The sequence below is a fragment of the Labrus bergylta genome, chromosome 16 (genome assembly GCF_963930695.1).
Source record: "Labrus bergylta chromosome 16, fLabBer1.1, whole genome shotgun sequence".
Lineage (NCBI taxonomy): Eukaryota > Metazoa > Chordata > Actinopteri > Labriformes > Labridae > Labrus > Labrus bergylta.
Window position 1 is genome coordinate 23,328,887 of NC_089210.1, and position 17,050 is coordinate 23,345,936.

Consider the following 17,050-nt stretch of genomic DNA (forward strand, 5'->3'; position numbering starts at 1 on the left):
TTAATCCAAATGCTGACGGGCTTTCCAGGCACCCTATAAGTGCAGGAAATCGCCCGTAATCAACAAGCTTCTCAAATGAGAAGTTCCCCCGTTCCCCTGTTAATTGACTTGCTGATGGAGATGTTAGGAAACCATGCGGGTAGACAGCCAGGCCCCATCCCATCACTTGCCTCTCTCAACCTCAGCCCCCTGAAATGAAAGCTTTCCTCTTCTGCACCGCAGCTGGGCTCCAGGGAGCCTGCAGAGGTCCTGTTTATTTGTGCAACAATGTAATCAGGGGGTCTGTCGTTACAAGGCCTACCCTTTGCACCTTCTCTCTCTCCACCATTCCCATCAGCTCCCCTCCCTTTCTTTTAACCGTCTCTCTTTCAGCACTCTCAATCTTTTTCTTTGAGCCTCATCATTATCCAAATCCTTTCACTGACCCTTGTTGACCTCAGGATGTGTTTGATGTGGCACTGGCAAAGAGAGAGATGAAATAAAGTTAAAAGTATATTGTTTAAAGAAGAGATTTCCATGATTAAGGTTCCAGACATAAACTTCCACCTCTTTACCTAAGAGACTGTAGACTCCTGGGTGAGTGTTAGAGGGAGTGACACATCTTGCACGCCTGCGTCTCTGCGTGTAAGTCTACCTCAATGCTCATTGATGTTGGTCGACACATGCACACTTTCTCCCGCTCCAATCGAAGGGGAAAAAATGTGTAGTGCGGTAACATGCTAATAATTTAGTCTGTTATGTTGTGGTTTAAATCATGAGATTCCTTCAGCTAAAAGGCAAGCATAAGTAAACAAGCTCACACATGTGGCCACAATATTGCTGTTCTTCTGTCCAAAAAAGTTCTCTCTGTGGGAAGAGGGAGTGATATCCATCCCTTTCATTCAGCGTTTTCCAATAATACATGACAGAACCCACAAGAGCCTCAAAGTTTGTCCAAATGTATAGAAGCCTTAAGCCAAACAAACGACTTTTTAAAAGGTTGCACATTCACACAGTAATTCGCATTTGTAACATTTTCAAGTAGACAACATTGCATCTCATTATCTTTCATTTGAATCATTTCATGAAACTGATGGGTTGGTTTAAGCTTCATGTTTGAATAGTATGTAGTCATACAGCTAATTTAGGGCACACTCACACCAGGCCTAGTTGCCCCGTACTGAGCTGAAGCCCAATTCTCCTCCCTCCCCAGGCCCAAATGGGACTGAAGAAGGTTATCCCTTGTACATCATCACCATACATGTAGTGCTGCCGGAGTGCACTACAAGGCCCTCTGGGACTTTTCTCTCCAAGTGAGGAAATACAATATTTGCATTTTGCATATTCCAGTTGCTTTTTTTAAGTGCTTCAAGATCGGATGTGTCACGCAAGAGAGACGTTAAAAACAAACACAATGGTCAATTATCATTTTGACATGATTGATTCACGATGTCAACCTATGCACTGAGTAGCGTGAATAAAACACCACCTTAAAATTTCTCGTAGCTGTCAAAACTGCCAAAGACTGTATGATAGCAACACAATGATTTTTTTCTAGTCTAACAATGGAGAGCATGACTGCAACTTCACTGACTCTCTGGCTTATTTGAATTTTTTTTTTTCTGGTCAGATACAGCCCTCTTCTTCTAGATGTCTCGATTATGAAAGGCGAGATCAATTATATATCATGACACCTCTTCCAACCATGCAGGGCCAAGGGTACAGTACAGATTGCCTAGTGTGATTGTGCCATTAGTGATGCCATTCAAGCGGGACAACTGTGGCTCAGAGATAAAGCAGGTCAGCCACTACATTCAGTTTGTAAAATATCCTTGGGTAAGAAACTTGAACCCAAAATCGTCCCCTACTTTAAACAAATGAGTAGCACTTAATACATTGTGATTCTGCAACAGCACCATAAAGAAGCTCTGCCGTTATTACACATTACGTTGCATCCACAACAGTGTAATATTAGTGTGAGGCAGAAGCACAAGAGGCACAACATATTACACACAGCAAGACATTGACAGACATGCGTACACACACACACACAGCACTGTTCAACACTGCCGTCATACATAACCACCGTCTCACCCCCCTCTGTTACCACCTCCAGAAGCAGATCAGTGATGGAATGACTTTGCCTACCATTTTGAATCTGTATTGCACATTACAGATGAGGTGTAAATATTCTGCTTTCAAGTGGCTATGTGTAAGAAGCATGTGTTTAAGAATAGCCGATCAGTGGCCTTGCATGGAACTTGATTGGTGTATGAACAATTGTTAGTAATGTGTGTGCGCAAAGGAATCTAACATGTTGTGTAAAATGCTTTGAGTGGTTAGAAGGGGCTATATAATCACCATCTGTTAACCATTTGAATATAAAGTCAGCAGAATATTGGATAAACTCATGATTATGCAATATTGTTGTTATTATTGTTCTGTTGCATTCATTTTCAGAATTCCCTCCATATTTACATATTTAAAACCTGATCTGATTTGCTGCACTAAATCAGAGTCTGTAGCTTTTCCTGCTCTCTCACTCAGAATGCGTTCCAAGTCCTTTGCGAAATCTGTAATGTCTCTCATTTCCCTGTTTGTCTCCAGAGACAGACAGGCGGCTTCGTTTGGGCTGGTCTGCCTTCTGAACAACAGCTTCTCCAGTCTGCGCCGCTCCGCACAGAAGAAGCATCTTGTTTTTCAACTAGTGGTTTTCCTAAGCCACAATGTTTGATGTGGGCTTCCCTTAATCACACAACATGCTCGCTAAACATGAACTACATTCATCTTCGCTCCACAACTCCTTAACCCCCCCCTGGTTTGTCGCTGCTTTTGTAGAGTTATTGTGCAACAGAGAAGTGAGCATGAAGAAGACAGTGTCCTTGATCTCAATGAAGTGATTTTGATCTGGCCAATCCGGCAATTTAGCTACTGAGGGAAGAGTGAACCTCTAATCCTGGTTGGGACACATGTGCTCTTTGTAGTCCTAATGTCTCTCTTCCTCGTCTGTCCACATCACTATCTGATGGGACACAGAGTAAGTATTAAACCAACCAGCCTCAGATGGAAGCCTACCATTAACATGGAGATGCTGTGCTCTTTGAGGCTGAGGACTTTTAATTATAAGCTGCGGGCCCAATGTAGTTGTGTTTCCTCCATTTTGCTGAATAGAGGGTTTGCCTGGCGCTGGCTGGAGACCTGGTGCCAGGCTATGGAGTCAGCGTGTCACTGGCGGGTACTTTGTGGGTACGAGACAAGGCATGCCGCCACGCCAAGCAGGACTCTACAGGATTCCCACATGGGGGCAGAGATGAAAGGCTTTTATCTCCCCCCTCCTTCCCACTGTCCCCTCCCCCTTAAGAGTTCTGATTGGCAGGGCAGTATAGGTGGAGGATAGACCTAGAATAACCAGACTGGTTGTTAACACATCAGCCGTTGTTGGAGCTTCAAGGGCATCCAGCGAGATCAAAGCAAAGCATTCACTCCGAAAGCATTACATTGTCTTGCACAACAATCCATCAAGCCTCCAATTCAGCTGTCAGTGAATGAGGAAGTGGTCATGAACGCCAATGGAAGCCTTTCACTGTGTCCTAATGGGCTTTGATGATTGGGCACAAAGGGAGCGTCCTAATAGTCTCATACAAGGTCTAATGTCATTTTTGTCATCTATTTATTGATGTCATTAAAGTGAGAATGACCCAACCCACACCTTTGTGTATTCAGTAAATGATGATGAAACGACTTCTTTCTCTCTTTCTTTCTTTCTCTTTCTTTCTTTCTCCTGTACATAGTAGCTCTTTTTCCTTCCCTCTACAGGGAGCTGTTGTGAATATCCCTCATCCCCTTTGGGACTTCTTTATTTCTCAGTTTAGTTTTGTTTGTCAGGCACTCTGCATTTACACCCAGCAGCCCTTTGATGTTGTTGCCTGGGTGCCTGGAGACAAAAGAGCCTCCATCAGCTGGATTTAAGGATGGGGTGGCGGGGGTTAAGGAGGGGGGGGGGGATGAATAAAGAATCAAAGTAACTGGAATGGGGTTTGGAGGCGGAGGACACCATGTGACACTTTGAACCATGTACCCCTCTTAAATATAGGCCAGGAGTTCACAGTTGTCATTGCTTTTCTCTTTGGGCTCTGTCATCCTTTATACTTCATGTCATTGTGTCCATATGTCTATTTGTGACCATGTTTGTTCATGCCTGTGTTAGCACTGTATGTTCTTAATCCTTGAGACCACCAATGGGGCACTAAGTGCCATATTTTACTCTTTGCAGTCAGGTGATGTGAAAGACCACTAGCTGCTCTTGCACCCAGGAAAAGTTTATTCTTTCTCTGTTGATCATTTTGATGTTTTTGTGTGACAATGCAACACTGTCCTGTTGCACCTTGCTCTCTGGCACTGCCATAACCTCTTTCAGTCTGGGCTTTTTTTGCCCACCTAGATACGCACAGCATGGGTTAGTGATGCCACTGCGGCACCTCACACCCCCACAGCAGGAAGGAGACAATCTGTGCTCCCTTAGCCCCATCAAATCCCCACAGGACCACTCTGGTCCACTGGAGGTGAATTCAAGGAGCAGCCTTTGGTGGTGCCGACACAGCAGCACTCTTTCACCAAGGGCCTCATTAAACCTGACAACATCCCCTCAGCCTGGGCTTCATTGTTCAGCCAGCTTAATGCTAAATGGCAATTAAAGGCATCACCAAGGTGCAGGTATTAATGCCATTGGGGAGCACACAGGTTTTGTAAGATAGAAATGACAGTTAACTGGTAATTGAACGTTTTCTTTGCAATTGGAGGAAAGATACACTTTGTATAAGCTGGGTCAGCCTACGTAACCTTAATTCATAATTTGAATGTGTGAAATAACACTGTTTAAAACATCTGTAATTCATATTTTTCATATTAACACAATGGCAACATCATTGCCATTAATCCCACATTAATTGAGATGAACCTAGGAAAGTTGCATCGTTATTGAAAAGATGAACATTTGCAATAAACACAGCAAAATATCTGAATTATTGCAACAGAAAACTTAATATTTACAGACTCTAACTTGCAATAATACCTTTATTAACAAACATATCCATTGCAAGTTAGACAGTGTTAACAAGTTCTTGCATTGCATGTTTCATGGAAAAAGCAAAGAATGCAAAGTATATTTAAAACTGAAAGTACTAACACATTCTTTACTACATTAACACTTAAAGAAAACTACCAACAACCTGTTGAAAACAGCCAGAATAGTTGATTCTATCTTAAGCCCCAGCTCTGATTAGGCAAATAGCTAATCAGAGATTTAGATTTTGCTTCCTCTAAAAACCTGTTTCCTTACATATTATACTTGCATACCAACCTGAACCTCTGAAACCTGTTTCCTTACAGTTCAAATGTAATGGGTATTGGTGTTTTGAAGTGATTTTGTACTGGGAGCATTATTTGATAGGTGATACATATAGCCTCTCCTATCATTTTGCGCTATGGTAGCTTTTTTCGACAAGGCAGCACATCCCAACAGAACACCGGCAAAGATGTTGTGAGAAGCCAAAGAACTGTGATGACTGACAAGGTCCAATATCTACACTTCACCATTTCTTAGCCTCCAACATTGTATCTAATAGTACAGAGACGGGCTAACTAGCTTCTGTTTAGCTAAAGGCTAATTAGTGAGCTAGTACCTTTAAGCCATAAGCACTTCTCCCGGGAGTACCACGACCTGCTGCCGAAGTTACATCATATAAACACTAATCTCATACTCCTGAGGCACTCTGTGAATATAGGAGATACGCCATTCTCCCTGTTGAAAATTATTGTAACTGAAATTACCGTTTTAAGGTGGAAAAGCTACACATTGTTCATTTTATGACCTGAACCTCAGAGGTGCTGATATCTTAGCTATGTATTTCCTCTTTCTGTTGCCCCCAAGTGGCCAAACATATTATTGTAGCTTTAATGTCTTGAGACTATTAGGTGATGTTTTCAGAAATCACTGTAGATTGTATGTTTGTCTTTCCATAAACGTTGTAACTGACAAATTAACTAGAACAAAGAGCTTCACCTGCTGGACCTCCGCATTTCTGTCAGTTTTGTTGTTTGCCAGGTGGAAAATTCAGGTAATGCGCTCCAACTGATCACAGCCTATTTTTCTGCCAAGATGTGTTCCACTATAATTAGCAGATCAAAGCGTAACATTCTGTGTCACTTGTTTAACTTTCTCCACATATACAATCATCAGAGTCTGTTTAGATCCTGAACCCGCCAGGCATGCTTGGCCATGGCTTACTTTTTGGACATACATCTTCACTTTTTATTTATTTGCTTGTGTGCAGTCACGAAACAAGCAGAGGGTAAAGAGCATGGGCTCCACATGCCGGAGGGGCTCTGCTATGTAAACCACCAGACTAGCGTTGGCAAATGGATCCAATTGGGGAATGGTCATAGCACAGATGAATGAAAACCGTGTAAACAGTCTGTGAACCATCAATATGTTCTTCAACATGGTTGAGGGATGCAACTGTAACATCTGTCCCACCCGCTCCACTGGATAGTGATTAAGCCATATTTACAGGCAGCACAGGAAACAGACCCACAGCTTATCTTAATGCAGACAGGTTTAACACAGCTGCTCTGGGAGGACAGTGAGAGATTTCAGGGAAAGACAAGGCGCTGGCTGCCTGTGCAGTATTTGGTAGCAGAATAGTGTGTTGTCAAGGCGTACTCCTCTGTGAATCCTGTCCAGCTGATTTTATCGCCAGTTTTTGATTTCGAGAGAAAGCCCAGAAATTGATGACAGTTCACTAAGATTTCACTCACTCTCTCAAAACTTCAAACACACAGTAAAATAACAAAAGGAAGTCTGGCAATCAAACATGGCTATGTTTGTGTATCTTTATCATTACCACATTTTGAGGTTTTTCCTTTTTAAAAATCATGTCTGTGGCCATATAAGTTAGACTTAAGTAGTTTACTCAGCTGTGGATGAACAAGCTCAGCTTCCCTTCTCAGCGTATGAGATGCAGCAAAGGGCAGTATTGCCCTGATGGTTGTGTTTTTTACATTGTTACTAAGCATCTGACCTTCCTTTTCATATTGTGACAATATTTCCACAGCTAAGAAAGATGGAGGAAGGAGATAGGGTGGCTGTCAGCAAATGCAAGAGTTCATAACCACAAAGGCAGAGTTCAGTTACGTCCTGGCCTTTCTGTGCTTTCTCCGACCGGGGTCAGCAGTTCAATATAAAAACCTGTGTGTAAACTTTCCCATGACCTCAATGGGGTGAAAATGCGGCCAATGTGCCACTTGATTTGACACCAAATAAGTAAATGGTATATTTCAAGACATTTTTTTTCAAACAATATAATTTTAACATTTCTTATAACTAAAACAAAATATCATACAGTTTGGCTCTAGACGTAGGAGTCTTCTGGTTTCTTCCAGTTTATCTTGTGTTAAATATCTTTTGAATATCTCTTTTGTTTGCTTCTTTTCTCTACATAGTGTTACCAAAATATTTAACCAATTTTAAAAAGTAATCAGAATCGAACTGTTAACTAAAGAAATGAGGCAAAAATGAATCAATACTAAAGTAAAAAGTGTCTCAAGAGCCAACAGCAGATTTCGGGCCCTTAATCAGAATGATTTTCCCTTCAACTTCTCATTTGATATAAAGTTTACTTTTTATGAAATGTTGATTTTTGAAATTAAGAGTGGACAGTTGATTTTTACAGTGTAGTTATGTGGTGAGGTGGAATAAAGTGTTGATATATTTAGTGTTGGTTATCTGGAATACCACACACCCTGTTTTTAACACTGAATTGTCACTGAACAAATTCTTGTTTTCTCCTGTAAGTCAACATTTGTTAGTCAACTAAGTCCTCACTCCTCTGCAGCTCCACAGCTCAGTGATCCGGGTTCCAGTTCCATAGGGGTGCTAGCTCCCCTGGTGCTATTAGTCAGCAGGAAATGTGTGGGATGGGAGGAAATGGAAGAGGACACCAGAAGGACACCTGGCCTTTTCTCTTTGAGCACTCAGACATGTCACTGCTTTGCCTCTTGACAGAATCAGGATGCAGGATATTGCCCTGCCATTGATGTGCGTCAGGAAGCTCCTCAGCCCGTGTAGTGTATCAATGCACCATCTCACAGCACCAATGGGATATTAAGATTCATTAGATGGTCATGCCTCCTTTTCTGTGAGTCATTCTGATACCCTTTAAAGACAAAGCTAGGATTTATTTAAGCAGTTACACACTGGGGCAGTTGTTGTTTTTTGCGCTAAGGGGACTGATTCACACAAACTTGGAGAATTGTCGATAACTTTGCTTTTGTGTCGGCTTATAAAACCATTTTAGATATGACTTAAATTTTTACAGAGTGAACAAAAAGTGAAACAGCACCAATATTTACTGCCAAGCTAACAGGCTAAGACAGATAAATTTAAAAAAATGTATGCATAGTAACTCAAATAAAACGTTTCTCTCCTTTTTCTTCCTCTTTTATCTCTCCCAGTCTCTGTCTTGATGTGTTTCATCACCGTATGAGCGATTGAGTACTTTTTGAAAATACCGGCACTTTGTTTTATTCACAGAAAAGTAAGATCACCAGCACCCCCTTTGAAGCCCTTTCAAAATGTATTGTTTTTTTTCCAGGAGAAGCTTAGCTAAATTACAGCTCAGTTTGATTGGATCTGCTCCTATGCTTTTTTTGGAGAGGGTTACTTTTCTTTATGACTGGAAACAAATGTGTCTCGCTCCACTCTGTCAAACAAGGAAAGAAAATTCATAGAAGAGCAGAGTGGAGCAGTGTACCCCCTCTTCAAAGATTAGAGCTAATCTTATACGAGACATAACCTCTTGGTCTGATTTCTTATTGTAACATTTGAAATTCTCACAAAGAGCAGAAATCAAACCATCTGATTTGCAGACATATTACAGAGCCAACTTTCCCTTAAGCAGTAACCATACATCATCTCAGATCCACTTGCATGATGTGAACTGTGCATTAATTCTGTCCCTTGCTTGCTCCTCCAGCTTTACAGCCGCTCCAGTTGTCTGATGTTAGGACAGACTTGTAAATCACGTTTCACAGTTACCCAGTTTTCATGCCAGAGAAACCAAAAAAGGAGCCTCAGTTACCTCCTCCATTTGTGCTACACTTAAAAAGACTTAAGGTGACACCTTGCAGCAAAGCACCCCGCTGTGTCTCCTATTGAACCGTTAGTTTTTTTCTTCCCTCTAGTACTACAGACTTACATATGTGCAGGAACAGGTGCACATTTAGAAACCAAGGGTTGTTTTTTTTATTTTGGAATGTAACATATACATCAAATAGCGAATAAATTCTGCAGGACAGACCTTGAGATCTTAAGGCCGTGGTTTAGGATGTCTTTGAAGAGAATTGCCAACAATGACCAATCTTCATGCTATAAATCTCCAGTTAATTCCTTTTTTGAAGACTAGAAAGACTGCCTGATCATATTAATGCAGTTTAATTTAATACAGAAAAATGAGTTACTCTGATGACCCGGTCCAGCCACATCCCGCTTTGCTATTAAAGCATAGGGTTGTTTTTTTTGTTTGTGTGTGTGTGTGTGTGTGGGGGGGGGGGGGTGCACAGATTATGGCCTTCTGTTTGGTTCGTGTACATGCATGCCGTACGGATAGACGTACACCTGCACATGTGATTATTTCATAAAAGTCCCACGCGCACACACGCTGTTGTGAGTAATGCATGCAGCCTGATATGTACATGAACAAAACCGCGTGCCATACTGTGTGTTTGTGTGTGTGTTTGCAGGTATGATCAGTATACTGTATGCTTATATCTATATGCATATTTATGTAGGATGCATATATGTGGGAAATATCTTGTATTGTGATCACTACTTCAAAGTTTCCTAAAAGGAAAGCTTCATTCCACTTGCTATTTAAACATGCCTTAATTCTGTGATGTTTTCTACATTCAACCATAGAACATGAATCTCAAAACAACAACTCTGTCTGTCTTGAATATATCACTAGTTTTTATTGCTATTTCCCCAATCAAAATAAAAAGCAACTGGAACAGGTTGGTTCCAAGATTGTGGATAAAGTGGCAGAGCCCAACTTCATAATGGAAGTGTTTTTTCCTTTACATCAGTGCTATGTGTAATGAGACATATTCCCAGTATCAACGGACAAGTGGAGAAGGACATAAAGTGGGCTAAAAACTTGTAGTAAACTTATTTTGTGCACCATTTTGTGTGTCATTCACAAGTCATTTGACATAAACGTCATAGTCGTGATGCGTTTTTGGCTCACCTGAAAATGATAGAAGAATGATAAAGGGCCTTCAGGAAATAAATCACCCCAAAACTTCTTGGTAATTTTCAGGAGTTTTGCTCTACTTTCATGTAGATCAAAGGGTTGGAACGACCAGTTACTGACATGCCCACCAAGGGACCAAAAGATTTACATAGCCAACCATCTAGCCATGCTAGAACGTCTTCAGTCGCCACACAGAGCCTTTGTCCAATGCTCATTTAACGCAGCAAGTATTAATAGGTCAGTGGTTGTAATGTGACCAAGTACACGTGGAGTGAAGAGTTCCATACCTGTATCAGAGAGTGAGGCAATCCTTCTGCTTTGAACCTGCATCACAAGGGATTACACTTCAGCTTTTCACAACACAGCAGACAGGAAGCTGTTAAAGACAAGGACCAACACTGCCTCCTGACCTCTGGCCCTTACATCCTGACCTCTCCTGCAATCTGACATGAACCCTTGTCCACATGAAAGCTGTCCTGTTTACTTGCCGGGCTAATTTAGAGTTCCGGTGCCCCTGACCACTGTGAGGACAGTCAACACGTTGGCCTCTGGACTCGTGGAGGAGACTTTGAACAGACTTGTTTGAACCAATGTGAAAAAAAATGTGAACGTACCTTGAACTCTTGTTTACGATTTTGCTCCCTTCCACTAGAGATTTGTTTTAAATCTTGATATAACAGGAAAGCCACTCTTATGCCTGACAATCCAAAGCCTGATCCCTGTCATCTCTTTGTCAATTTGTCATAAGTCGGTCCAGTTGACCACTTTTACCCCAACAGTCTGCATGCAGTGAATATTAGCCAGCCGCAGAGAGCTTCACATGCCTGCTGATGAAGTCCGTTAACAAGTCTAACAAAGGCCAAGCTCACACTGTGCCACCTGCCACCAGATAAAGAGATTTTGGTCATTACTTGCTCCTTTTTTAAATATCATCAAACATCGGGCCTTTCATCATTTGGAGTGCGTGACCTTCAGGTTCACGGCCTCTCTAAGCCTCTCTGACAGATCTATTGTGGGTCGGTGCTGGAGTATTTTTATATCATTGCTTTTGATCTGACCTATAAATAGAGCGCTCTGCTGACCTCCGCTACAGGCGGGTCTTGGCGGGTCTTTTAGTGGTACGGTTCCACCTCTCCTCCCCACACACACACACACACCCCCACCCACACACACACACACACACACACACACACACACACACACACACACACACACACACACACACACACCCTTTTGACGTCACCTGGAACAAAGTGCTACTTTATTTTTAGACGAGAAACTAATTGAACAGTCTTGTTTAGTTGCAGAGTTATGTAAGGGGATTACTGAGTTGTTATTGCATTTTCCTTGACCATGTAGGCCACCACACAGAGGAGGCAGGTGGAGAGATAGAGTGGAGGGGACTTGGGGTAGAAAAGGAGGGTAATGCTGTTAAGGTTGTAGTACAGAGATCCAGAAATAGCCCAGCTGTGGGCCTAATTGTACATCTCTCTTGTACCCTTTTCCCTCTTCAGCTGCATGCCAAGGTCTTTGACCTTATCATCCACCTCAATGGTTCCGGAAGAGTCCTTTCCGCCCCCTGCGGCTACCAAAGCCCCGGCCGATACACGGAGCACAGCAGCAGACCATCTTCAGCCTCGGACTAACAGCCAAGCGCCACAACCAGTTAGGAGTGATCCCAGCGGAGCGCCCAAGTGGCTCAAACTGCCAGGTATGTTCTAATCATCGCCGGCGTGGGCCCCGTGGCTCCTTAACAAAGCTTAGCCTGAGGACCCCAGGCCCCTCAGAGAAGCAAGGGGCCTCCAGGCAACCCGCATGTCACAGCAGCATACACAGTCAACAGGGATGCTGCCGCTGTATTTGCATTCTCTCCACTCACACAAGCCGTCTGTAAAACTTATGGACACCAAATGCCCACAACAGTGTTTTGTTTGTGTGTTCTCGACAGGGCTGTAAATGTTTGTAACTTTTCATGTGTGTGAGTTGCGTGTGGAGCATCTCAGAGGAATGCACTCGCTCTGCATCCCCTGTAGCATTCCTCTATGGTTAGACAGCTCCATGCCCATGAGGGGGCCACAAGGGCCTCCTGTCTCCTGAGCACTAATGCATCGCAGCCCCAGATCAAGCACATGCATGCAAGCACATGCATGCACACAAACATCTGAGAGGAGATGCATGCCATCACATATGTATTATGGAAGGACTCACTAACATGTGTAATTGAAGTGATGGGGGTAAACATAACACTTATGGAAAATGACACCTGTGGCTTCTTTGTGGATTAAGATTTCCTGTCATCCCCTTTCTTTGCAGGAATTATGAAAGTGTCAACTTTCAACCACATTTTCTACCTCGGTTCAAATCTACAAGTCCTGTTACAAAGAGATGGCTCTTGCAGCACCACCTATGAAAATGATTTATGCGGTACAATAAATGTTTATGTACACATTTGTGTTAAGAGTGTATTCTTCATGTGCCCTATTAAAACTATAAATTTGATGTAGCATGTGTACTTTTTTTCTCTGCTTCGATGTTTAAACTGTAATCTCAGAGAGGCCAACAGACGGGGAAATGGATATATTATCATCACTTGCCTGAGACAGAACCCTTGTTTGGGCTTGAGAAGAAAGGAGTTTTATAAAATGACAGAAAGTTGGAGAGATGGGGGAATCTGTGTAACAGAAAGAGGGAAAAAAGACACACAGACAAGTGGAGAACTAAGGGATCAAATCAGACATAATCCTAACATACCCTTACAGGGACTCTCAAGACAAATGCAGACGACTCCATCCCAGAGTTACAGCAACATAAACCACTAATATTGTCACCGTTACCACACTACGTGATCAGACCTCTGCAGAGTTGTAGGACTCCATTCATATTGGAATACAAGTTTAATGAGAACTGGTCTTACAGATATGATGACTGGCTTTAGGCTTTAATTCTAATTCATCATAATGGTGCAATTTAAGGAAAAACTTACCAAGTATACAAACTTCCCAAAAAGGGGGAAGGCTTTGCAGCAACAAAACTTCATCCAACCAGTAATAATAAAGGTTATAGCCATTTTATTTACAAATAATCAATCCAAAATCCCATTGCTGTCAGTGGAGCATCAATAAGATCTGTATTGATATTGGCTTCAATCAGACTTCAAGCATCGACGGCCTTCTCCCATGTGCACAGAGCAGCCAGAAGGCTGCAGACGGATCAGTCTCCGTCTCCTGGGAAAAGCTTCTCACTCGAGAGCTTCTCCAAAGCGTCTGGACCGGCTGTCGACACTCCCTGCCTTTAATGTATGATCAAGAAAAGCTTTAACTCATTACTCTCTTCAATGCCCCTCCTCATTCTTGTCCTAACTGCTTTCGTATGTTTAATAATACTGCCTTCAGATGTAATTTGTTCCACTAAGATGCATAAGCAGAAAAAGTTGTACGGTAGTGTAATACTTTGCCAATACAGAGTCCTTCCAACAACTCATACTAGGAGAGGGAGGGGGGGGGGGGGGGGGGGACTGTCTGTGCGATCTCCAACAGAATAACTGTTTTCATTTCATCCTTCAGGACTGACATTTGGAGATGACACATTTTATCAAAACCAACAGAAACATTACATCTTCTATTCCCAAAACCATAACCTATTACAGATTTGTTACCATGGTAAAAAGTAAAGGTGTATTTTAGCAAAAAAAAACATTTGGTTGCATGTATTGTCTCAAAGGGCAGGACGTGCTGCTATGAATTATTTTGATTACTAACTGAATAATTCTTTACCTTCACAAGATTTCTTTTGTGCCAGTTTTCTTCATAGCATCATTAAACTAAACATCGCTCAACCAAAACACACCTTCTCCTAAAAGCCTGCTGTGCATGTGGCTCCTGGGAAACACAAATCCAGTCTGGGCCCTACTTAAAAAGGTGCTGGGTCAAATTCCAGGTGCTCTGTCCTTGAGCACCTTTCTGAGCCTGGACTCTTGACTTTAGCCTAAGTTGCTTCCAGCTGTATTTTAGGCGGCGTTTGCGAGCGTAGTGAGTCACCCAAGAGCCACACAAATAAATAGTGTGAGGTGTTGTACAGCTATGCTGACTCACGGCGAAGACACGGTGAAATAGACCACTGGTGGAAAACTATCAGAGGCACTCGGGTTAGAAAAACCCCACATTACCCTCTCCCTTGCACGCCTTACTTCCCCCTCTACTGTGATGAAAGGAGAGAAAGCACCTCTACTACTCGCCTCTTTTGTTTATTTACCTTCAGAATTACACCCTGCTCTTCTTGGACCATGTTCCAATGTGTTTTGTTATGTTTCCTTTCAAACAGAATATCTATGCGTGTGGTCTCAGGCCGTGTTTGGCTAACACATGCACACATTCGTGCACGCACACTCCCATTCAACTTTCCCCCTGTGCCAGAGGTCCCCTTTGCCCTTCCCCCCACCTCTAACTAAACATCGCAGGACAGCAAAAGGGAACTTCAAAGTGGCCGGAGGGGGTACTCCTTTTTTCCTGGCACTTGTCATCATCTAAGGGACTGGCTGCTCCCCTTATTACTCTAATTGCTTCCAACTGCTCCAGGAGGCTTTGATGAAGGGCGCCATGGAGCATGCTGGAAGCACCTGTTGTTGCACATAGAAGCACAGGTGGGCCTTATTGGTGGTGGCAAGGAGGCGTGCGGACAGCACTGCCGCTTTCCACTTAAAATCAAACTACTCCAATAAACACAGAATGAGAATCTTAATGTTAGAACACATTTAAGTGTCAATGAAATGGCAGTTATACAGAACATGTAAACATCAGTAAAGCTTCAATTGGAGACGCAGGAACCGAGAAGGACTGAAGGCAACACTCTGGCTCCCTCTAGTGGCATCAACGTGCTAGAAGTCCAGCAGCTGCATTGGAAGAGAGATGAAACACTGAGGTCAATATTAAACATTGACTGGAAACTTTTTTTGTAATAGTGGTAAACAGCTGAGAAACAAAACACTTTTAGTATAAGCTGGACCAGCATCAGATTTCAGGAAAAGTGTTTAGGTTTTATTTTTTAATTACACCTCTAGGGATCAAGTCTGCATTACAGAAATGCTGCTGTGAACAAAAAACAAAAAATAATGCCTCAAAAACAAGAAGGCAGTGATCAAATGTTCAGCCCATTAATTGCTATGATCACATGTAATAAAGGGAGCAGGTAAAAAACATTATAAAACTGCATTTAAGCTGCAAAGGTAATCACTAAGTATAGTTTGAAGGATCCAGACTAAATATCACAAACAAACAAAATTCAGGAGCTGCTCCTGCTGGTCTAATTCACAGAACTGTGTATCAAAGGACAAGATTTCCATTAAATAAGCAAAAAGAAAAGCACCTGCATGAATCAAATAACTAGATCTTATGGATCCTGAATCAAAACATTAAAACCACTGCTGAGTTGAGCTACGCACCAGCTGAGGTAAGATCTTTTCAAAGTGCTCGATGTCAACTTGGTCACAGTCCTCAGATTCAGCTTGTTTTTGTGATCGCACAGCAGCCTCTGAAAAAGAGAGAGTACATTCATTACAGAATAACATTCAGTTTCATCATCTGGCAATCTGTATCCAACTGAACCCAACAGGACACCATACCTTGAACAAACACTCTGAGCATCTCTGCCATGAGCAGTGCAGCGTCACCACTTACTGTAAGCAACATATGTTATTTAGAATCAAGAATAAAACACCAAACACTTTTAGGGAAGATAGTCGATAAAAACATTAACTATGCAGCTCACGTTTGGTTTTTTCTTCCTTGAAGAAACTTGACAACAGTTTGCTTACTGTTTCCTGGAAATGAGGAGAAAAGAAGTTAGTTAACAGAGAACTCATGAATCAAACAGTGGATATAAAAACAGTTATACTCTTAAAAGACTCTCATTGGTTTCAATACCTATCACTACTTTGACTGCATCCTGCGGAAGAGTTGTTTAGAACCAAACTACTACTGGAAAAGTTCAAATTAAAGGGCTCTAGTGAAGAGACGAAACATAGTTTGTGTTATCCCAGGCTAGAGGGACCTTGTATTAATCACTCGCTTCCGCTCTTTAATTCGGCGTACATATAATGTACAGAAAACATTTCTGAAATGTGTAAGTCTATTGTTTAGACGCCTGACAGACGAATCAGCAACACTGCTCCGATTTCGTGAATGATTACCGGAAGTCTTATTCAGGTAAAAAAAACAAAAAAAAAGTTAGTACTCGTTCTAATTTGACTATGTGGGGTAGCGAATAACTGTAAACAGCGATATGAATCTTCTTACCTTTTTGAATCCAACTTCTGCCTCCCTCTCCGCCATGTTTTGACGCTGTGACAGAAACTTGGCGCTTTGCGTGGGGATTGGCTATTCTTCATGTGACGTCATCAGCGCCGCCCCCGAAGACTTGCGCAGAAGTAACAGCAAAGTTTAGCCATTCATTTTTACAGTCTATGGTTTAGTCTAATAATATTTTTTTAGTACAAAAAATAGCAGAGTACTTTATTTTCATTTATTTTTACATCACTTATAATTGTCTAGGTTTTCCAAGTTTTTCCCTCCAAATAAATCCACTTACAGTAGGCTACATTTAGGCCTACAGTGTGTCTTCTAGTAGACTATGGTTTGTCATTTTGGTACAAACTGTAATCGTTTTCAGAGGCCAAAGTTGGTAACAATAAGCGTACTTTTCTCATATTTTAAATGAAGTCTAATACCGTTACTGAAGAGAGCAAATGATTTAAATACTTACATTAGGGA

General features: G+C 42.0%; 1 protein-coding gene across 1 annotated transcript; it reads right to left on the reverse strand.

Moving 5' to 3' along the window:
- Positions 1-13,337: 13,337 nt before the first annotated feature.
- cenpx (centromere protein X) lies at positions 13,338-16,675 on the reverse strand. Its single transcript, XM_020648618.3, has 5 exons — positions 16,577-16,675; positions 16,050-16,101; positions 15,904-15,957; positions 15,724-15,812; positions 13,338-15,174 (listed from the first exon to the last, which is right to left on the reverse strand). Exons 1-5 carry the CDS (start codon positions 16,610-16,612, stop codon positions 15,160-15,162), a joined length of 246 nt encoding a protein of 81 aa, XP_020504274.1. The 5' UTR covers positions 16,613-16,675; the 3' UTR covers positions 13,338-15,159.
- Positions 16,676-17,050: the final 375 nt, after the last annotated feature.

Excerpts from the sequence above, each read along its gene's own strand:
- cenpx (XM_020648618.3), bottom strand. The coding sequence starts at position 16,612 with ATGGCGGAGAGGGAGGCAGAAGTTGGATTCAAAAAG. Across the intron at positions 15,958-16,049 it reads CAAGGAAGAAAAAACCAAAC|TAAGTGGTGACGCTGCACTG; the intron begins GTGAGCTGCATA and ends TGTTGCTTACAG. Across the intron at positions 15,813-15,903 it reads GCTCAGAGTGTTTGTTCAAG|AGGCTGCTGTGCGATCACAA; the intron begins GTATGGTGTCCT and ends TCTCTTTTTCAG.